Source organism: Actinia tenebrosa, unplaced genomic scaffold (genome assembly GCF_029948245.1).
Source record: "Actinia tenebrosa isolate PJP-AT-01 unplaced genomic scaffold, QUT_ActTen_1.0 PGA_scaffold13__45_contigs__length_12533684, whole genome shotgun sequence".
NCBI lineage: Eukaryota > Metazoa > Cnidaria > Anthozoa > Actiniaria > Actiniidae > Actinia > Actinia tenebrosa.
Window position 1 is genome coordinate 5123636 of NW_028292573.1, and position 23882 is coordinate 5147517.

At 37.1% G+C, this 23882-nt stretch overlaps 1 protein-coding gene across 2 annotated transcripts; it reads right to left on the minus strand.

Moving 5' to 3' along the window:
- Positions 1-10141: 10141 nt before the first annotated feature.
- On the minus strand, positions 10142-22109 carry LOC116291826 (adhesion G protein-coupled receptor L1). Of its 2 annotated transcripts, XM_031699040.2 has the most exons (16): positions 21978-22109; positions 21323-21494; positions 21109-21225; positions 20359-20446; positions 19739-19835; positions 19192-19241; positions 18840-18966; positions 18186-18289; positions 17452-17554; positions 16954-17104; positions 16382-16466; positions 16109-16175; positions 15223-15314; positions 13954-14089; positions 13549-13590; positions 10142-12902 (listed from the first exon to the last, which is right to left on the minus strand). In XM_031699040.2, exons 1-16 carry the CDS (start codon positions 22014-22016, stop codon positions 12681-12683), a joined length of 1692 nt encoding a protein of 563 aa, XP_031554900.2. In that variant the 5' UTR covers positions 22017-22109; the 3' UTR covers positions 10142-12680. The 2 variants fall into 2 exon arrangements, 1 of the variants encoding a protein (XP_031554900.2); XR_016119585.1 differs by lacking the exon at positions 15223-15314 and having other exon boundaries at positions 12806-12902.
- Positions 22110-23882: the final 1773 nt, after the last annotated feature.

The window sequence follows — 23882 nt, forward strand, 5'->3', positions numbered from 1 at the left end:
CAGTGCTGCATTGTGACTTTAAAAAAAAAAAACCAGTTTCCGTGAATATTTTCAAGTTGTCATTAACTTCACCATAAGTGCCAAAAGACCTATTCAAAGGGAATTCCTTACTTCAGTGAATGCGTTCAATATACTTGTTTCCGATAATATCTTCAATTTCTCATTCAACCATCGATCTCCTCATTGGTTGGGGATTCCGTGCTGTCTAGCTTAATTGCTTTTTGCATATAGCATTCACCAAGCTGAATGAGATTAGATAAAAACTTCTAGAGAGCAGTAAGCGACCAAGAATCAAGACTATTAGACTTGTATTCTTTGAACTTTTAACTTCCAACAAAATTATCAAGTGGGTTTTGTTTTTCGAAAGTTCATTATTAACTTCAGTAAATTGTATTAGCACTTTGCTTCAAGTTTTGCGATAGAAATATGATATTTCATCAGATAAAGTGATGACACATGTTGTCAGTTATTCTTCTAAATAAATCCTCTGTTAATATGGAAATATATTTCAACTATTAACACCTTTAGTGACAAAAAAAGGTTTCTGCAAGATATATAACCAAATGCGCAAAGAAAAAAAAAAGAAGAAAGAAGAAAAAAAAAAGAGGTTACATTAGCAGGTAACAGAAGCCAAAAAAAAAATCGTGTGTCTATTAATAATAATTTAATGATATATCCCAACCATTCTCCCCGTAACAGGCTCTTCCGTGAGGAGGGTTATTCTCCACACATAAGACAATCAAAATTTGACTTTTAAAGATGGAGAAATTGAAGACCGTAGAATTGAACCCGGAGAAGAACCCTCACGTCAAGGAATAGAATATTTACCAGAACACGTTTTCTGAAGTGGCCCATTTGCAACTAACATGTCACGTGTCACCATAGCCCCTCAAACTGACCAGTCAAGTGTCAAAATAGCTCAAATATAATGAACATCTGGATATATACAAGGCAAAGATTCAGCACATAGTATGTTGACTATAGGATGAATAGATTTGAATATAAAATGAAATACTTTATAAGGATTTGTATTGGAAAATGTATTGACTTTGAAACGCAGAATTTTTTTCTGTTTCAGTGCACATGATGATTCATGAGTTATCGATATCTGCTGTTGTTCTATTGCCATGTCGATGTCATTTAACAAAAGGTTTCTCTTTCGCATCCATTGTTAACCGCAGCAAGATGTCCGCCATGTTTTTGACTACTGAATGGAATGACTTTAAGCGCGTAATATGAAAAGGTAATGCTAGCTACGACTACTGAAGCCAAATAAATACGAGCCACTAGCTTCTCAGTTTCATTCTGCTAATCGATTAATGTAAGTTAAATATCTGCAAGTGAGGAAATCGAAATATCAAGAAGAGATCAAAGAATTTGAAAATTGGAAAATATCTCAAGAGGGGCGCACAGGAAAGAGTAATTGCATCATGGAATAATATTAGCGATACCGGCCAAGGCCATTATAATCACAGTGGGTATAAGATCCCTTTTTTAGCTCCAGGGCATTAGGCATTGTTCCTAATGAGAACTCTTCAGCTTGGGCGTAATGCTTCCCGATTTCAGGCACGTATCATTCCATATAGTATCATTTCTTTGTTTAATGGTTGCGCATGAGAAGACAAATCAATTTGGACACAACACAAACAAGGAACCAAGAGAATGGCAAGTGGTCTGGAATGGAAAAACATTACGCCAAAGCAATTAAATTATGTCTTATTTTTCCTTGTTCATGTTTAAAAGGTAACACACGAAGTGTTATTTCCTTTACGCTATAAAATTAATATTCAAGATCTAATTTGTTCAACTTCGTCGTAACAAACGGAAATCGAGAAAATTGAATTAAATTTAAAACTAAAAAGAAAGCACGCATCAATCACCTACTGTCTGCGCTGTTACAGTAGACCAATACCATACACTTATTGGATTCACCCGAGCCCATTATGGCAGAATATTGAAGTCGAGCTAGCCTTCAACAAACCGGTCCAGCCAAATATTAAAGTCTAGACTTAAATATCTGCCATAATGGGGGAGGATGAACCAATGGGTGTTTCATTATGGTGTTTTCGGTTTTATTAGTGCCATAACAATAAATATTATTTGCAGTCCAATAGGTTGCTGCCCAATATCGCGAAATAATAGATCGCCACGTGACTAAGATACAGAGATGTGATTGGATGATCATTTGTGAGGTATATTGATTTTAAAAATTAGTTTTATCGAGCATTAAAACACAAATTTTCAATCCCTTGATATTATATTTACCGGGGGGGGGGGGAGGGGTAAATTTATTTGTTTTAAGTGCATCCATATTAATGTTTCATTGCAAGGGTTACTGTTTAATTTAGCAAAAAAATAAATAAATAAATAAAGAATCATACATTGTAAAGAAATATAAAACGCGCGCGCATGTCTCTGCACTGTAATATAAACACGCTGGGAACTAGCAAGCAGTAGCTGAGTGTTTACTAGGGATCTCACCGAACTGTAACGACACGTCAAAAATTTGTCTAGCTACCACACCCTAATTGCCCTATTTCACTATGACGTCACATCAAAACAATCTATTGTTTAAATGCAAAGGATCATGGTCGTCGGACGGGGTCAAATCAACGCAAATTCACCGAAAATTGTTTTAAACCCGGTATCAATCCATAGAGAAGTAGAATAGCCAGCAAACGCTCAGAATATTTTTTAGTACAAATTAACACATATTATATCTGAAAACAAGGCCATTTTAGATTAAACTGTTTCGCTAGGAGCAAATTTTGTTGAATTTTCTATTGGATTTGGCGATTCTATCCCCCACATAAACAAGCAGTGACGTCATAGTGAAATAGGGCAATTCGTCTACTGACACGCCTACTTTTGTTACAGCAGTGCGTTCGAGCGTAAAATTGTAGAAACATGAATACCTTACTGGTAATGTGCTAGATCCGAGACAGTGACAAAAGTAGGCGTGTCAGTAGACAACTTTGGGCGTGGTAGCGAGACAAATTTTTGACGTGTCGCCACAGTTCAGTGAGATCCGTATTATATTACAGTACAGAGACATAAGAAGCCGCATCATGGACAAATATTTGGTATTCGAAAGTACAACCACATGACTCAAAATCCTTCGATATAAAAAATAACAATTAAACAGCCGCCATGTTGGTTGAATGATAATAATGAATGCTAATGCGCACAGTGATGTCGCTATTTAGATAATTTTCTACTTCCTTAGATCACTCCTTACCTCTCTAGAGTTACCAACATCATTACAAGTTGTTTAGGAGACTTGTTCAGCATTTTCAGATTCCATTACGCTAGGCACCACTTTAACTTGTCCACTCTTGGTAGACGTCAATCGAAATAACACAAACTCACCTTAGCTCACACGCAGGAACAAAGTCTATCCCGTTCAAGACTCAGAGTCTTTCTATTTGCAGCTACATAAGTTGCTTGAATTACTGCGAGGATCAGCTCAATTTGTTACATTACATTATATAAGTTTATAAATTCTCATATACAAAGTCTATACCATAGACAATATATATTGCTGTTTGGGGTAAGTAAAGCTCTGGCTGTTTTGACCAAACTTTGAACAAATATGAATCTCGTTTGCATACTGACACTACGATTGCACGTGGGTATTGTACTGCAAAGTTCTGTTTGCAAGAATGTAAATTTTCAGCTAAATCGGCTTTACCATGGTAACGGTTACCATTACCTTTCTCTTTGATTTGACGAGGCTTCATTTATTATCCATATTTTTTTTCTTTTTGGGTTTTCCTTTCATTACTTGTTATAACTTCTTAAGAAAAGTGCCTACTGTAAAATAGTCTTTGAAGGACAAAAACCAAAACAACAACAAAAACATACAAAAACAACCAAACGAACAAACAAACAAACAAAAACAAAGAACAGACCTCAATTTTATTTTTACCCCAAGTGAGTTTGCGCGTAACCATATACTGGTTACTTTAAGTTTTCAAAACGCATCCCACATGGAAAGAAGTGTCGTTGGGAGTTTACCGAACAGCGATACTATCGAGAAAATTGGGTCTGCTGGTCAAAGCAAGGGGTTAATCATCTTTTGCAAGTAAGCTCACGATTGCCGATAGTTGGTGAAGTTTTTCTTTACAAGTCGGTGTAGAAATTCAAGTCCAAGATCTGAGATTCACAGTTCAAGATTCAAGGCTCAAGATTCTCAAGACTCAAGAATCAAGATTTCTGAAGTCAAGAACTGGAAGTTGTATCCTCCTCCCTCTGTTGGATTATTCCCTAGGTTTGTCCTACTTCGACAACCTAGGAATATTTCCTTCAAGGGCACTGATTATTAATATTTTTGGTATATTATTTTTTGGTCAAATATGTTCTCTGTACATAGGCCAAATACATTAGAATTAGGGCTTCCACGTCAATTACAGAAGCTTAGACAGCCGGTCACTAGGGATGAAATTATTGCGGCCATTGGAAAAGTTCTTGGAAACGAATTGCGTACTGCCATAAAATGTGTTCAGGTGTCTAATACAGGTTATTCTTGTAGAGTAACGTTTAAGGAGGAATCTCATAGACAAAGGGAACAGTTATTTACGAAAGGAATCTATATTAGGGGCTGTTTTTGCTTTTTCAATGGGGTTGAATCACCTCAACAAGTTGTGACGGTTTCAAACCTCCCTTGTGAGGTGGAGGATGACGACATCAAGGAATACTTTGAAAAATATGGGAGCGTAAATCAAGTGGTGAGAAATTTAGACAAATTTGGCTTTGAAACTGGAGATAGACGGCTTTTTGTGACATTAAATGAGCATATTCCTACGAGTGTTCTTTTGGACCCGTTTATTGCTCATATTAGATACCGTAGTCAGCCATTATGTTGTTTCTCATGCAACTGGTGGGGACATTCAAATACAATATGTCCCCTAAAAGGTGTCTGCAACCGCTGTGGTGCGCAAGGTCACCATTCTTATGCTTGCTCGAAGGATCTTATTGAACCCCCTCGTTTACGCTATAGATCGTCCTGAAGGACAGGACTTTCCGCAACATCCTGCTCTTTCTCTCCCAGAGGAGTCTCAAGAGTTGACAGAAAATATATCTCAGTCAGGTGTGATCACTGAAGTTGTACAGGAACCTACAGATTTGCGTTCTTCTTTGCAAAAGGATTCCTCCTCAGAAGTTATTTCTTCGCAACCGCTTTTTCCTAATCCTTCTTCTCAGGATTCTCTTCAAAATGTTGAAGTACTATCTCTGTCGTGTGATTCTAACTCTTCAATTTCCTTGGGAACATCTTTGTCCTCTCCTTCATTTAGTCATATGGTCAAACAAAACACGACGAAGGAAAAACCTGCTGAAGGGATGGACATTTGCTTTACTAATTTACGTAACCTCAAAAGATCTGTGGATCCAAAGGAGGTTATTACTCAACGTTCTAAAAAGAAACCCTAATTTTTCTTGCGTATTTATATAGTTATCTATATTTCTAATCATATATTGAATGATTTGTATTGTATTGAAGTATGAATTGTTTACGTAATGTCATGTGTTATATGAATAATGTTACAAATAATGTTATGATTATTGAAAATGTTGAAATTGATGGTTTATTAATAAGCAGTTATTCAGAATATTGAAACTATCATAAATACTTGTTGATTTTTGTTTAAAATGAGGGCTCTCACTATAAACATAAATGGTCTGCGAGAGTATGTGAAAAGAACAACATTTATTTTTTGGCTGTCTTCCTTATCTCGCCCGCCTGATATTGTGAGCATCCAAGAAACTCACTGTATTTCACAACAAGAACTCAATAATTGGTTTGATAATTCTCCTTATCTAGCTTTTGGAGATTTCAACACAAAGCATTCTGGTGGTACTGCAATTTTGTTAAAGCGTGCCTCTCCCTTTTCTGTACTTAAACAGTACTCGGGTATCAATGGCCGCTTCACTTATTTAGATGTCCAATATGACTCTTGCAAAGTTTCTATCAGTCTCCCTGTATGCTCCCAATCACAATCCTGAAAGAGATGGTTTTTTGACACAAGTAAATGATAGGCTTGATCCTACGTCTGACATTCTCCTCTTAGGGGATTTCAATACGGTTTTTACACCTATTCTGGATCGTCGATCCTTTAATTCTGTACTACCTGCTAGTTATGACAGTGTTACTGTCCTTCCCATCTTATTCCATGAAAATCGCTTGATTGACATTTGGAGGCACTGTCATCCTAGAACCCAAGAATTTACTTATATCAGTACTAATGGCATGGCTGCGTCCCGCATTGATATGATCGGACTTCCATTGCGTTTTGTTCCTCATGTTTCTGAGTGCAGTATTTTACCTTGTCCGCATTCTGATCACTCTGCTGTTTTCCTTGATTTCATATTGCCTGAAGTTCCACCCAGAGGCCCTTATTTTTGGAAACTCAATGTTAGTATTTTGGATAATGATGCATACGTGGAGCTCGTAAGGGACTTATGGAAGTCCTGGCAACCTCAGAAAGAGTCATGTACGTCATTGCTTGTTTGGTGGGATATAGGTAAAAGAAAGATCCAACAAGCCACCACTAGGTTTTGTTCCAAGTTATCTTTCAAACGACGGACATCCAGGCATTCCTTGGAAGCTCAAGCAAGATCATTAAGAGTTCTGGTAGATGGGGGAGATCTCTCTGTTATAAATCAATACCATAGTGTACTCAATGAATTAGAATTGTTTGATCGAGAGGCAGCCAAGGCGGCAGAAATAAGAGCTCGTACCAAATGGACTGAAGAGGGTGAGAGATCCACTTCCTTTTTCTTCCGTATGGGAAAGAAGAATAGGGCCAACAAAATGATTGATCTTATTCTAGATAGCAATGATCAATACGTTTCTGATCCTGAGAATTTGAGGCAGGCTTGGTTCTCTTTTTACAAGGGTTTATTTACTTCACAAGAAACTGATGAAACCATTGCAGATGATTTTATTTCTAACTTGGAACGTAGAATTCCTTTAGAAGTGAAAGATGTGTGTGAGGGTCCTTTGACCATGAAGGAATGTCTTGAGGCTCTTGAGGGGATGCCGTCAGGTAAAACGCCTGGTTTTGATGGTCTTCCCAAAGAATTTTATCTAAAGTTTTGGGATCTCATTGGAAAGGACCTGGTAGCTGTACTTAATTATGCCTTTAGGTGTGGTGTACTATCAGTTTCTCAGAGGAGAGGGATTATAACGCTCTCATATAAAAGGGAGATAGATTTTTGATGAAAAACTGGCGTCCCATCTCCCTATTATGTACAGACTACAAGATAGCTTCAAGATCAATCGCGGGCCGTCTACGAAAAGTGATCGCTTATGTTATATCTCCTGACCAGACCTGTTCGGTACCTGGCAGATTTATTGGTGAAAACATCAGGCTTCTTCAAGATGCTGTTACATATAGCACAATAACTAAGTCACCTCTGGCCTTATTGTCTTTGGATCAGGAAAAAGCTTTTGACAGGGTGGAATGGTCCTACATGCTCAGAGTCCTTGAAGGCATGGGGTTTGGACCTTCCTTTTGCTCGTGGGTACGCTTGTTCTATACTGGACCTCAGTCTTCGGTATTGGTAAATGGCTTCTTTACACCTTTTATAAATTTATCGAGGGGTGTAAGACAAGGTTGTCCACTGTCAGCGTCCCTTTACGTACTGATTGCCGAATCTTTAGCGTGTCGTATCCGTGCGTCAATCTATTTAAGAGGTTTGGTTCTTCCGCACCCTGATTATGAACCAGCACTTATTTCCCAATACGCTGATGACACGACCCTGTTATGTACAGATGACGATGAAATATCCACTGTCTTCTCCATCTATGAGGAATATGAAAAGGCATCTGGGGCTAAGATTAATAAAGAGAAATCTCAAGGGCTTTGGGCAGGCTCTTGGAGAGGTCGTAGTGATCCGCCCATTGACTTGCAGTGGTCTTCAGACAGTATTCCTTGTCTTGGCACATGTTTAGGAAATGATGATGTCTCTCATCCAAATTGGGATGGTCGCTTAAACAAACTTTCTAGTGTACTAGATTCTTGGAAACATCGTAATCTTTCCTATTCTGGTAAGGCTCTTGTCCTGAATGCACTTGGCATGGCAGGTCTATTGTTTTGTGCCTCAGTACTAGCCATGCCAAACTGGGTCTTGGCGCAAGCTTCCAAGTGTACTTTGGATTTTTTTTGGTCGGGGAAAAAGCATTTGGTGTCACAAAACGTTCTTTTCCAATCCACCACTCAAGGTGGGTTTGGTTTAATTGATATACAATCAAAGGTGCGCGCACTTCATTGTCAGTGGATAAAGCGGTGGGCCCTGTCCCCATCGAAATGGTGTGCTTTCTTCTCCTTTTTTGTGGAGAAAGTATTTGGTGATGATTTACGTTCTGTTCTTTCATATCCTGCATATTATCCTTCTCATTTACTACCGGATTTTTATGCCTCACTTTTAGATGCTTGGGCATACGTCGGTGGCCATTTCTCAGTTCAATTGAAAACGTTTGCTATTCTGCGGTCCTCTGATGGTAGTGCATTGTCTATCTCATCTCTTACTACAAAATCTGTTTATTCAAATATCATTGAAAGGAATGTTATGCTTCCTAATTGCGTTCTGAAATTTCGCCCAATCTTTGGCGAGCTCTATTGGACAGACACATGGTCACAAGTGAACATTATGCCTTTGGATCGTCAAGTTCGTGATCTATCGTGGAAGATTTGCCATGGAGTGCTCTATACCTGTGATCGACTTGTCAAGTTTGGTATGAACATTGCTGATCCTTCATGCTTTTGTGGACATCCTTTGGAAACTCCAGCTCATTTATTCTTTGAATGTAACCTCATGCAAGAACTGTTACTATGGGCTCAGACCTTATTTCTGCGTGTTACTCCCTTGTCGCCATCCCTTCAATCTCGTCATATGCTATTTGGATATGACAATCATGAACGGCAGATTATTCCACCTGTTTTTTCCTATTTTCTTAATCTGTTGAAGTACTTTGTGTGGTTGGCTAGGAATGAGTATTGCTTCGAAGGTACTCTCCCGGTTGCCTCTGTGGTTAAAGCAAAGGTTGTGAAACGACTTAATATCCATCTGCTCTGTTACTCTAAACGTTCGGTTAGTCGAAAATCAAGGCGTTTTTTCAACAGATCCTGGAATGTTTTGGGAAAGTTTTCTCCGGATATTACTGTTATAACCTGGTCAGCCTAAAAGTAGTTTTCTTTGTCTTCTTTTCACTTGTACTTGTGTAAAGTTTATGCAAGAGAAAACGTTGTGTTCGCTTGAATATACCTATGAAGTGTTTTGATGAGTATAATCCTAGGTAGACCAGGATGATACTCTATATGTAAATGATGTTTTGATTATCTTTTTGTATTAGTGTTTATTGTAATAATCTGTAGTGTGTAGGTCTACATGGGGGGCGGGGCTCATTACCCCGGCGTGTCTCTTGCGTCCATGTAGGACCCCCCCTTGCTAAAGATCACCATGCTGTCCCTTTTGCACATCTTGGGACACTGGTGCGAAGCTAAAACAAAAAGGGGTTAATCATCTACGGTATAGGGGCCGACTAACCTCTCCCTTAGGCTTCGGCCGAGCTTCCTGATCAGTCTGTAATTCCTCCCGGGATAGCGGTGTCGGGGTCGAAATCTCTGGCATAGCCGTAAATGTTTTGCGCTGCCATACAACGCTTCAGCATTCGGGTCTGGGAGTATGCTCCTGGTTATTTTCAAACAATCAAAAGAAAAAAAATCCACTTCTAATATAAAGTTTTCATCCTAAACATACATTAAATATCAATCCAAAGAATCATTTACCTAAACATGGCTAGATAAGCCATGGAAAACTGCTCCGAGTACGATTGGAGGCATGGCCAATGAGGATTTGGTGCACACCCTATAACTATAGAATAGAGTGTAAAAATCTTACACACTTCGATCAAAAAACTGATGATCGAAAACTTGGGATTCTACACTGCATATAGGTATATTTCTGTACTATTGCGCGCGCCACCTTTTATCGTGCGAATACTTGCTTTTCCAACATAAGGCCGATTTACACTGACAGTACGATTTTGAAACAAGTTTACGCCAAGTTTTAGCTGCCAATAGAGGCTTTGCACCCTCACATAATGGCAGCCATGACAGTAGGCAAAAAAGTAGAGTCGTTTTCTTCTAATAAAATTTGTTCTTTTCCTGTGTTTTCGAGTGTTAATATTTAGTTAACAATAGCATTTTTCACTGGCGAAGTTACAAGCTGCGTTTCATGGGATTGAAATGCGGACAAGCCAAGCCCAACGCACATGCATAACCCGATAACACATGATAACCTTCTAGTTAGTATAGGTAATAGGACTCCATGCTGTCCAATTAAGAAATAATTGGACGAGGAAAATTCCGAAGACTTCCAAAATTGGATGAGGCCTGTAGGCCAGGTCCAATTTGGCAGTCAGAGGAATTTTTCGAGTCTGATTATTTCTTGATTGGGGAGCATGAAATCCCATTACCTATTAATTATATAGCTGCCTAATTAATCCCATATCATACAAGACCTGTCCAATTAAGAAAATAATTATCAACATTGTTTACTCATTTCTTGTTCATTTTTAATTTTTTCTTTTAAAATTGTTCATTTATTATTAGTTTTGGAGACTTGCTTAAATTCTTCTAGTTATTATTTCTATTTACTCATTTCTTATTCATTTGTAATTTGTTTCTTCTAAAAACATTCATTTATTAATTCTCGAGACTTGCTTAAATTGTGAACGCTATCCTTGCATTGTACAAAGGCTACTAGAGTGGTTTTCAAAAACCCTGTGAAATACACTTTAGCGTATTACACTTCAATACACTTTATTGTCCGCATATTCTTTAGATTTTCTTTTGTGTTTTCGGCGTATTGCAATTTATTACACCTTAGTCATTACACTTTGTTTCACGGTTTTTGAAAACCACACTATCAGTAATATTAATATAAGAGGACATCCTTGAATACGCATTATATTACTACACATACAGTCAATGTCATTAACGTTGTCCACCGAAAAATGACATTTACACATTTAGACATTTATAGACATATAGACATTTACACATATAGACATTTACACATTTACACATTTAGACTAAAAGAAATATCACGTGTTTCCTCGAAGGTTCTGGCATAAAACAAACGCTGAAATACCATTCTCCTTCTTAAATCCTCACTAAATGGTCGGGGCATTCTGGATTTTCGATTCACGAGTTGAATTTAACATTTAAAGTTCAGGCTGACGCACAGCAGGCAAAGAATGCATAATGAAACACGTGATATTTCTTTTAGTCTAAATGTCTAAATGTCTAAATGTGTAAATGTCTTTTTTCAGTAGACAACGTTAATGACATTGACTGTATTTAGATTCCTATAATGGGATGCTATGAACGTCTCGTGTGGAATTTACATACTACGTATGGTGGGTGGTGTTTGTCTGCCATCGCATTGGCTGGTTCATTCATTCTAGTTTGACATATGCGTGGGAGCTGCCAGCTCCAACCTCAATTGGGTAGACATAACCCAATTTAAAAAAATACTATATCGTTATGCACTTCACAAGTGCTTGATACCTGCCTGGTCTTTTGCCCATTTCAGAACACGTGTCATTCTCTTGAGAATAAGATTCTTCGTTAGTATCCATATTCATGTGTCTTCTGATGTATAACCATTAAACAAACAAATGATACTCTTGAGAATGACACGTGGTCTGAAATGGGGAAAAAAATGCAGCAAGACCATTATTTAGGTGTATTTCTTTGCAAGCGCTAAAAAACTATCAATCACTTTAGTCATCATACAGCTATTCAAAAAAAGGTTGAAGGGGCGAACGGCCAATGTCGATAATTGTACGACCGAAAGGAAATGCATGTGTTCATACTATCGAGGAGATGAATCGAATACTAATAGCATCAACTCGATCTAAGGCCTCTGCTGAATGGTACAGGGAGGGTACATGGTTTAGGTATTTAAGAAATACTTATAAAAAATTCTTATGACCCCACAGTTCATTTCCATCATTCAATCGCCAATCACCGACCGCCATTCGCCACTCGTCCCTTCAACCTCTTTAAAAAAATAGCTATATATATATTCTTGGTTTTCACCTACGTCATCATGAATTTCAAAAGCGTAAATTCGCATTATAATGAAATAAAAGTTTTATATTCTTGCAAAGCAGTCCAAACTACATATACTGGCCAAATTTTAAGGCTGTAAAGCATTTCGTTGCGGAACTATAGGCAAGTAAACATGACGCAATTTTTGGTTAAAATGTATGGAGCGGCCATCTTGGTGTTCCAAGTTGGTACACCATCATGGCGGACGAAATTCCAAAGGCTTAAAATGATGGAATATTTCATATGTTTGGCTATATTTCAATTAAATATACTTTATATAGATCTTTACAACGTGTCTAAGGGAAAATCTTTCAACTAGAGTAAATTATTTTAATATTTTCATCGCTATTTAGATAGACGTGAAGGTATTGCGTGACACAAACTCAACCTTCATAACTCGGAAACCAAACATCGAAATGACTCGAGATTTTTTCTTGTGACTTATAACACTGACTTCTAAAACATATTTGAGAAATGCCTTTATACGATCTATAGTTTAGATTTTGATGTTTTGATGACGTCATGTGAAAACCAGCAATATACATGGTAGTAACAAAGTTACGAATACTGCGCGTGCGCGCCCCCTTCGTCACGATACTTCATGTCCAGCTTCTCGGGTCTGACTTGGTTTACTTTGGCTGCCATTGGCAGGCTGTTTGAACGACTTCCAGATTCGTCGAAATTCAAGAATTTAGCAGGTGTGCTGCTTTTCCTATTACTATGGGTACTGCTATGAGTACTCTCCCATTGGAAGTAACGCAACTTGATGGCCGCTTGCAGCTAAAACACGAAGTAAAGTAATATATAGATAGAATATATAGAGAAAGATCAGTTCATGCTATTTATCTCCGTTTCTCTCATTTTTCTATAGACGTAATAATCTTCCTTTTTTACTCTGAATGTTCCTTCTTTTTTTAAATTTTATTTCATTATTTTATTTATTTAGCTTCCAACAGACTGTTGAGAGGTAATCCATAGACAGTCGATATCACATATAAGATACTCTCCCTTCCTTCTTTCTATATATTCCGGCTTCCTTTTTTTCGACCGTATTTTTCTTTTTTCCAGGTTCGTTCGTTCGTTCGTTCGTTCGTTCGTTCGTTCGTTCGTTCGTTCGTTCGTTCGTTCGTTTTTTCGATCGTTCGTTCGTTCATATCGTTCATTCGTTCATATCGTTCGTTCGTTCGTAACGTTCTTTCGTTCGTTCGTTCGTTCGTTTGTTCGTCGTTCGTTCGTTAGTTCTTCGTTCGTTCGTTCATATCGTTCGTTCTTTCATATCGTTCGTTTGTTCTTTCGTTCGTTCGTAACGTTCGTTCGTTCGTTCGTTCCTTCCTTCCTTCCTTCCCCGGCCCTTATTTTGTTCTTTCTATTTACCCTATCTCTAAGCTAAAGCTAGTTAGGATTCAGGTTAAGCATCAAATCTTACCTCTGTGTTTCTTAAACAATGAAATACGAATATCATAAAACCCTAAAGAGAAAAAAAGGAAATAAAGTAAATAATACGCAACCACACTAGGCCAAAACGTTTTAAGTGATTTAGAATAGTTTTACCACGCACAAGTGTACATAATTTTTTCCTTTTCTGATTGGTCGAGAGCCAGAGGACATACCAACCAATTACGTCTACGTCACGCACGCAGCGAGCGAACGCGCGCTTGAGCTATAGAAATCAATTTTCTTTCACTTTTTTTTTGCGTGCTTTTTTTGTAGTAAAACAAATTTTCCGATGGTTTAGCGTGGCATGTAAATATATATGCGGCAAATATATTATCTAAGAATTTTTAACTATCATCATCCCCATCATCATCATCATCATCAATATTATTAATACCTGCATTGTGTTGAGAATGGTGAAAATATATTGCCACGCAACGTTAACACTAGAAGTGTTAATAACACTGAGAAGACCAAACAGCCACGTGATGCCAAGTAGAGGGAGAAGCAGTACGCATGCGCGAGCACTCGCTCTAAAAATAGTAATACACGATATGTCAGAAATGGAGAACTTACATAGTACTCAGTTAATGATGTAATGTATTCAAAAAATATAATGTATTCCATTGTCGTTCTATCTATTGTATTAGAACTTGTGACTCGTTGATATTTTCATGAATACATCCTATCAACTGCTTGCTACGTTGCTACCTCTACAATGTCAGAAATGGATGACTTGCACTAGCAGTTCGAGCAGTTGTGTCAAAATGACACGAGAGAGAGAGAGAGAGAGAGAGAGAGAGAAAGAGCACTTCAATATTAGTAAGAAGATAAAGCTCATGATGTTAGACAGCGAACAGTCCACTTTTCATTCCATGCTCAGCAAAGACGAATTTTTAGGATTCCTGTGGACGCACGGAGTTTGGGGCCGAGTATGCCGCTTCAAACTCGCTCCCACTCCTTGCGCTTCCAAAACAGGAAAAAAAACCCCGACTCAACTGACGAGAAATGACATTAAATATAAAATCTTTTTTTTTTATAGGATCGATTTGTATATGGAAATAATGTGGAAATAATAATAATAATAATAATAATAATATATTATATATTATATATTTAATATATATTTCAATTTTCCTTATTAGTCAGTTTTTCATCTTATAATTCCTTCTTCTTTGTAAGTATTATATATTAACATATTCATATTTAAATAATGGACAAATTCTATTCGTTTTTTACAATCTTGAAAAAATGTATAAAAAAAAAAAAAAAAAAAAAAAGAAAATAAATAAATAAATAATAATAATAATAATAATAATAATAATAATGATAATATAACTTTATTTAATGAGGGTGGCATACATTACTGGTAGCCCAGTAGCTTACATTATGGCCCTCTTACAGTTAAATTAAAATTTAAAATGGCTTTTTTGATGGTTTTCACGGCGGCCATGTTGGAGGAATTTAACAAAAGAATTGTCAATGAATTCTTTTGTTATATCCTCCAACATGGCCGCCCTGTCTTTTGTTATTTAATTCTCTTGGGAATGGTTGAAAACCATCAATACATTCTTAGTTTCCAACTACTCAACTCACATGTTGAATGTTAAGGATTGATACTGGACTAGAAAGATATTAATCATTTGTCAAGGTCGATTATATTCACCTGATGGAGGAAAGCTCGAGGGATTTGATATTTTTTACTGACTTCATTAAAACCATTTCTTTCAAGACGCGGTACAAGAAGAAGCAGTTGATCTGGCGAACAAGAAAGCATTGTCCAGAATTACGCGTCTTTCGGAAACGATAGAACGTTAATAATTATACCAACGTTTAATTGCTATGAAATGTTTGTCGATGAGAATTCAAAAAATTAATTATTCTCGTCTTTAAATATATAACTGGCTTCTCAATTCAACGGAATTCGAGGTTTTCAATTTTGTGGCCAATCTCGTACCCAGAGCCTGCGTTTCTTCTGGCCTGCAGCGAAGAACGAGGGCTCTGGCATAATCCATTTTTTGAGACCAGGATTTCTTGGACTTCCGGTTTAAGAGCGCATGCGTTCAAAGACTTGCCAAAAATTAAAATTATTTTCCCGATTTCTAATTTTTCCTATGATCTTTACTTTGATTTTTACTTTGATTTTTGCTTTGATTTGATTTTTAATTTGATTAATTTGATCGGTTATATATCTCTTTTTCGAAAATTGCGCATGCGCCAAAAAATGGATTATGCCAGAGCCCTCGTTCTTCGCTGCAGGCCAGAAGAAACGCAAGCTCTGGGTACGAGATTGTTTTGTGGCCCGTCAAGTTGGATGCGCACGCAAGCTTGAGAAAACGCTCTATGCCGAAATAGAATTAGTAGCTATACAATAGAATGAATAAAACAGCTTTTTCCTTGCGCAGTTCAGTAATAAAGCACTTAGGAAGCGTGCTCCTCCTTAAACTTCTTTCGTGCTTACATCACTTCCTAACTGCTTTATTACTGAACGGAGCACAGAAAAAGCTGCCTGTTTTACTTGTTAAATATATAAATGGGTTCTAGCTACTTACAGCTATCAACATCAATACAGGTGTAACGAACGACCAGATAAAATCATTATCGAAACGAATCCAGCAACTGATTAAAAAATGAAAGCGGAAGAATGTTGAATTAGTTTAAGTAACATGAAAGAAAGAAAGAGAGAAGAACAAAGAAATTAAAGGGAAAAAAAAAAAAAAAAGGAAATAGGAAGAAACAAAGAAAAAGAGAGACGAGAAAGGAGAGACGTACAAAGCAAAAAGTTCAATAACGATAATTTGTTCCTGTAATGACGTCATACGTACTATCTTTTGCTGATGTATGAATGGATACCCTCACTTTGGAGTGATGCAGCTACTAGCGTAATTGCTACGATGCCTGACGGGAGTCCTGAAATTCACAAAAATGCAGTTTTTTTTAACAAGAACGTTTTCGAATTATCATAATTAACTGTTATCGTGATATTGTTTTCTTAAATTTCATTAATCAGATCGGAATTCGTCTTTACAGTATAAATATCTTTCTTATACTTCATTATGCGGTCATTTCCAATAGAAGTAGCATTCAAAACGGAAGAGTAACGCATTGTTTTGTTCTCTAGTAACGCAAAATGACATATTAAAGGTAATTAGCGCCGTCTTTAGTTCTATGGTAACATATTCTCACTTTAATTCATTGACTAGCAATAAAAAAACATAAGAGTAACGCAATTTTTAGTTTTAGAGTAACGCAATATGACAGGGTATGTAACGCATTCATAAATTAGTTCTAGGATAACATATTCTCACTATAAACATTTACAGTGCAAAAATGTGAGCGTAACGCATTCTTAAGTTTTATGGTAACGCATTCTCACTACAATCGATCATTTACTTACCGAAGGCAAAAACGTAAGCGTAACGCATTTTAACGTGAACATCAAAGACCTTGACAACCATTCGGTAAAGAAAAACACCTTCCATCAGCATCCAGCAGAAGCACACCAAGTAAAACAGATGAATGAGTGATGCTATAAACGTGCACAAATCCTGCAATATATAATGATGTAACTACTTTTTAAAACAATTCGCTTTGAACATCAAAAACACCACAATTAAATTGATCATTATCATCGTCAACAGCAACAGCAACAGCAACAGCAACAGCAACAGCAACAGCAACAGCAACAGCAACAGCAACAGCAACAGCAACAGCAACAGCAACAGCAACAGCAGCAACAGCAACAGCAACATCAACATCAACAGCAACATCAACAGCAACATCAACAGCAACAGCAACAGCAACAGCAACAGCAACAGCAACAGCAACAGCAACAGCAACAGCAACAACGACTACGACAACAATTAATAAATTAGTATCTATATATATCCATTACCTTGTTTTCTATCTTATCAATCCCTGCCAGAAAAACGATTTGTGCAGCGGCCAAAGCACAAAGGAAATTGACGCGAATCTGAATCTTCTCGTGACGTAGATTCCTTAATTAGAAAAGCACAATTTGTTAACCTCGCTCAAAAAAAACGCAAATATAAACGTAAAATATTTAATTAAATGCCTACTATTACTAAGAGAATCCAAAACAGCTCATTTTTTATGACAGTGAATTGAATGATTAAGGCTCTACCAAAAGACGTCTTTTACCAGTTTCAAAAACTCTCTCCAACTAATTCTTCCACTAATTGACCTATAACATTATGACGTCACAGCTTGTTTACATGGGCAAGAATGATAGGAATTTAGGCGAAATTATCTTTCGTTCAGGATATTTAGCTGTCCCCTCTGGCGAACATGATCCTTAGCGTTAAAACAATAGATTGTTTTGGTGTGACGTCATAGTGTTATAGGGTAATTCTTTTCACTCATTATCGAATAGAGGCTTTGCACCATCACATGATGGCAGCCATGACAGAGTGCACACGAAAATATCGTCTTTTTCCCTTTTTCCTCACAGTAAAGTAACACTGTGATGGCTTCCTCCAGTAGTGACAGGGCGAGACCAAAACTATATACAAGCTATAACTATGCTAGCCTGCGTACAGCTGAACTAACTAACTTTACGAGAACAAAGTCCAGCTGCACGCACTCTACAACTATGCTTCATCCACTTACAGGAAAAGACAGTAAAGTAACACTGTGATGGCTTCCCCCAGTAGTGACAGGGCGAGACCAGCATACGTGATGATTAGCAGTGCTTCCTTGTGTTCTGAGGAAACCTAAAGTATATGAGGGAAAAAAATTAGGATTGAATCTCCCTGACAACATTTTGGTATTTTATATATTATAGAGTACCAAAGTTAGACGTCATAAATCCCACATTTTGCTAATATTCAGATTTGAATGTTCAGATTTAAAGAGAACACGATTGCCTACATTTCTCCAACCGTACTTTAAGGTTGTTAATTGTAAGCTGTAGAAATATGGAGATGTTTGGGCTCTTAAGATACAGAATCTCCGTAGATGTTCTTTTAATTTGCATACCGGATTTCAGCACCAAAATAAGAGAAAATGCATGGGTATATTTTGAAATCAATAATACATCAAGACAACCAAACATCTTGTTGACGAGCCATTGCTGTAAAAGACCTCCACCAGGTTCGTAGGGAGACCCACGAATGAAGGAGGGGTTGTTGGGTGGAGGGGTTTGGGTTGGAGGGGGGGGGGGGGTGCTCGGTGGTATACAGAATTAGAAAATTAGCAATTAAATAACAAGTATCAAACACTTATGGGGTATACATTTCCGTGCAGGACATCTTTATTTCTTACCTCTTGAGAATTCAGTTTCATGAGAACTGCAAAGTTGGTCAAGTGATTACAAGCACAAACTGTGTGTGTGTTTGTGGAAGAAACCATTTCACAGCCCTTCTGGGACCAACTGCCATTATATGATGTCCTGGAATGACAAAAGGAACATAGATACCGTATATATGCGTCGTATCCTTAGTATTTATAGAACTAAGGCAATACCCATTTTGATATGGATATCATAATATCGATAGTAAAACCCTCAATTGTCCATGAAATGCCAGTGCCCAATAAAATTCAATTTATGTATACCATCTTACATCATCATCTGTTTTATAATTTAAAATAAATAACATTAAATCTTGATACTTACGGTATCGAGAAGTTCCAGAAACTGCAATGTGGGTTGCTGTAGTTCGTTTTCTGTTTGGCACAAAGAAAAGAGATTGAAATTTTGTTATGAATATCAATCATTACCGTTGAGGCTGTATAAATATATAAACTTATGGTGTGAAGCCTTTTCTCTAAGTCTACTTATGTTCCTTAGTGATTTTCTCTTGGTCCTTTGTCCCCCCCCCCTCCTCCCCCCACGACAACGTTAAGGTTCCTTTCAACTTTTAAATAGCCATGCCCTGGTTTAAATTAAGCCCAGAGATTGTTTCAGGATTTTATATGTGAGTTAGCCATGCCCTGTCTTTGATCAGCCCAGAGGTTGTTTCACTCGGGTTCGATCTGTGAGTCCCCAGAGGTTGTTTCAGGGTTCTATCTGGGAGTTAGCCATGCAATGACTTAGATCAGCCCAAAGGTTGTTTCAGGGTTCGATAAAATTGAGGGTGTTACATGCATATGTCAAGTTTATAAAAAAGAATAAATGGTCAAGAAAAATGAGGAATTGGATTACAAGAACGTTTCAGCATTACCTGAATATGATGAAGTGTTATTATGACGTTCTGAAATAGTTCTTTTCTCTTTGGAAAGATAGTCGTTGAAAATATCCCAGTGTTGACAGACCAGCTCCTTATAAAAATAAACCCGGTTGTATTAAATGTGTGTGGGGTAGCAACGATGTAACTTTTTTCAGTGATGATATAACTGATGATAATGCAACAAAAATAATGATGATGATGGTGATGATGATAATGATAATGATGAGGATGATGAGGATGAGGATGAGGATGAGGATGATGATGATGGCGGTGGTGGTGGTGGTGATAACGACGGTGTTGCTTGGTGGTGGTGGTTGGGGGGGGGGGGTGGTGATGATAGTGATAATGACAATGCTGATAAGGTTGGTCTTTGGATGCGCTGATGATTATTATTTAAATGCGAATGATAACATCAAAATTATAAATTCATTTATGATGCTTCTGTTGCTGCTTCTGCTGAAGATGATGATCTCACTGTCGGTGGTGTGAAAATACGGTGATTATGAAATACTAGTCACGCATTATGGAGAAAATGCTATGCTAAATCCCAGATTTTACCATTTTTCTTTTATTCACATTTCACAAGGGTGGAATAACGTACACGTTTAACTCACTTATTATCGTCTTGTCCTTCCATCACTGTTGGTGTTAGTTTACTGATGGTCTTGTTATTCTTATACACAACATTCACGATGTATGTTTCTAAAAAACAAGATGCCAACGTTTTATGAAACACTGTATAGGCCTTGGAAAACATTTAAAGAAAATTTTAAAGTGACTCATTGTTGGTACTACATGTCCCATACTTGATTGTTTAATTCTAAACTCGTACGCATAGCGTAAGGTAAAGACTACAAATAGATAAATAACTTAGTAAATATGATATAACAAATAGGAAAAACTACGAAACATTAAACTGCAAAAACGACAAGAAATATATGGAAACGAATAACTTACATTTGTGTATGAAGGGACGAACTGCGAGCACCAACTTACTAAGTATTTGCATAGAGGGCGTATATAAGGCATACAAAAACTCCTGAGGGACTAGACTAACAATGACGAAAATACTTAGACTGAAACGAGTGAAACAAAAGCTATATAGCACTTATACAAACAGATATAGGACAAAGAAAACTACACCAAAAACTTGTTATTCTTCGTTTGCAATAGACGTCATAGCCGCCATGTTGGAAAAATTTGACAAAAGATTTTTCAATGAATTCTTTTGTTATATCTTCCAACATGGCGGACATCCCTTTTGTTATTGTGCTCTCTTGGGATTGATTGCAAACCAAGAATTGGCTATTCAGATCTAAAAGTGACTGTATACAAGTCTTAGCTTTAACAGTAAGCTAAAATACCTTGTCCTTTGAGTAACGATTTTGGAAGAAAAATAGTGTTGAGGTCAGGGTCGTTGCCTGCTTCAGGGAAGATGACATCAGAATCGCTGTCAGAATCGATCAGCATAGCATGGAAAGCTGAGAAAAAATAATGGTATTTTTATTTTTAGAAGATTAATCCATTCATCCTTGTTCTGTTCCGACAGTTATAACAATTTGGTTCATACACTCTTACCAATTTCTTTATTGGAAATGCTCATGTTTTTTCTGGTTGGATTGAGATGCTGCTTTGTAAACTCCAAAGCAATGTCTTCAATGTCCTTAGCGTCTGTCATAGGATTATACTTGATGTCTTCATCTTCCTTATTTATCCATTCCATAAGGTCTTCGTACTCTGTAAGCAACTCCTAATGAAATACATACTATTTCGTTAAAACTATTCCATTAAAAATATTTATCAAAAAATATTCCATCTTCTTTTGATGATTTTACATAGGCATGCTTTTATGATCTCAAAGAAATGGGTTACCGCTACTCGCACTTTATACCTTAAATATTTCATCATGTTTAGTAGATATGTAATGTACTACGGACATGATTATCGAACCATTCTCAATAGTCCCCTTCACAGTTCCCTGCGCCATCTTGAAAGGTAGCCGTGCCTTTGCATCGAAGCTAGACGAACAGTAAGCTTGCAATGATAGAGACATGCGAATAATTGTTCCAGGTGTTAAAAAAAGGTCTCTATCGTTGCAGGCTCACCGTTCGTCTCTTTTCGATGCAAAGGCACGGCTACCTTTCAAGATGGCGCAGGGAACTGTGAAGGGGACTATTAGTGCATTTAATGTTTTTTGTGTGTGTGTGTGCATATATTCCATCGTTGTACTTACCGACATGCATTTGGGATTGCTTGCATTTAATTTCTCCATAACTTTGTGAAAATGGTTTACCTATATATTCAAGATTGGACTTTTTAAATGTATTCAAAAGTGACGAATAATGGGAAAATATCCCACCATCCCACCATCCCACCATCCCACCATCCCACCATCCCACCATCCCACCATCCCACCATCCCCCCATCCCACCATCCCACCATCCCACCATCCCACCATCCCACCATCCCACCATCCCACCATCCCACCATCCAACCAAAACAAATCGAATCTGTTAATCAACTTACCATATCTTTTGCGGACCAATGAAGGGAAAAAAAAAAAAAAAAAAAAAAAAAAAAAAAAAAAAAAAAAAAAAAAAAAAGAAAGAAAGAAAGAAAGAAAGAAAGAAAGAAAGAAAGAAAATTAATGTGGCAAAAACATTAATTCATTTTATGCCTTTTGTCATAGATTGTTTTCCCAAGTATTTTGTCAGTAAGCAACCCATTGCAGCAAACGCACGCCAGAGACGTGGCAGGACTTATCGTCAATAATAATGACTAATGTGATAATAATAATGTGATAATGATAAATAATATCGATAATAATAATTGATCGAAATAATAAAAAACGAGGAGACGGTGGCTGTTTCTAATCATAACGTTCGTACGGCACACAGTATACTGTGCATTGCTGTGTATAGTAATGTCACTATATAAGTACGTCAGTATGGTAAGGTGTATACTGTGTAGTACTGTGTATAGTAATATGTATATACGCTAGTACGTTAGTACGTAAGTACGGCACACATTATACTGTGTAATACTGTGTATAGTAATGTCACTATATGAGTACGTCAGTATGGTACAGTGTATACTGCGTAGTACTGTGTATAGTAATGTCACTATATGAGTACGTCAGTATGGTACAGTGTATACTGCGTAGTACTGTGTATAGTAATGTCACTATATGAGTACGTCAGTATGGTACAGTGTATACTGCGTAGTATTGTGTATAGTAATGTCACTATATGAGTACGTCAGTATGGTACAGTGTATACTGTGTAGTATTGTGTATAGTAATGTCACTATATAAGTACGTCAGTATGGTACAGTGTATACTGTGTAGTATTGTGTATAGTAATGCCACTATATAAGTACGTCAGTATGGTACAGTGTATACTGCGTAGTATTGTGTATAGTAATGTCACTATATAAGTACGTCAGTATGGTACAGTGTATACTGCGTAGTACTGTGTATAGTAATGTCACTATGTGTGTACGTCAGTATGGTACAGTGTATACTGCGTAGTACTGTGTATAGTAATGTCACTATATGAGTACGTCAGTATGGTACAGTGTATACTGCGTAGTACTGTGTATAGTAATGTCACTATATGAGTAATTCAGTATGGTACAGTGTATACTGTGTAGTATTGTGTATAGTAATGTCACTATGTGAGTACGTCAGTATGGTACAGTGTATACTGTGTAGTACTGTGTATAGTAATGTCACTATATAAGTACGTCAGTACGGCACAGTGTATACTGTGTAGTATTGTGTATTGTAATATGTATATACGCTAGTACGTTAGTACATAAGTACGGCATACAGTATACATTGCGTAGTACTTTGACCAGTACTGGCACTATATATGCTAGGACGTTGGCATACAACACACACAGTACACGATACTAGTATACACACAATATAGAGAGACATTAAGTAAGAGTTCATTACCGTGAACGGAGGCAACAAGCCATATACAAGATAGGCCGATACGCAATATTGCCGATGTTCGAGGTAATTAAGTATTTTATTTATCAATTGAGAAGGTTTTCTTTCAAATGTTGCTCATTTTAAATGAGAGGTCTATATATATTTATTAACCGGGTTAATAACTGACTATATATTGACCTC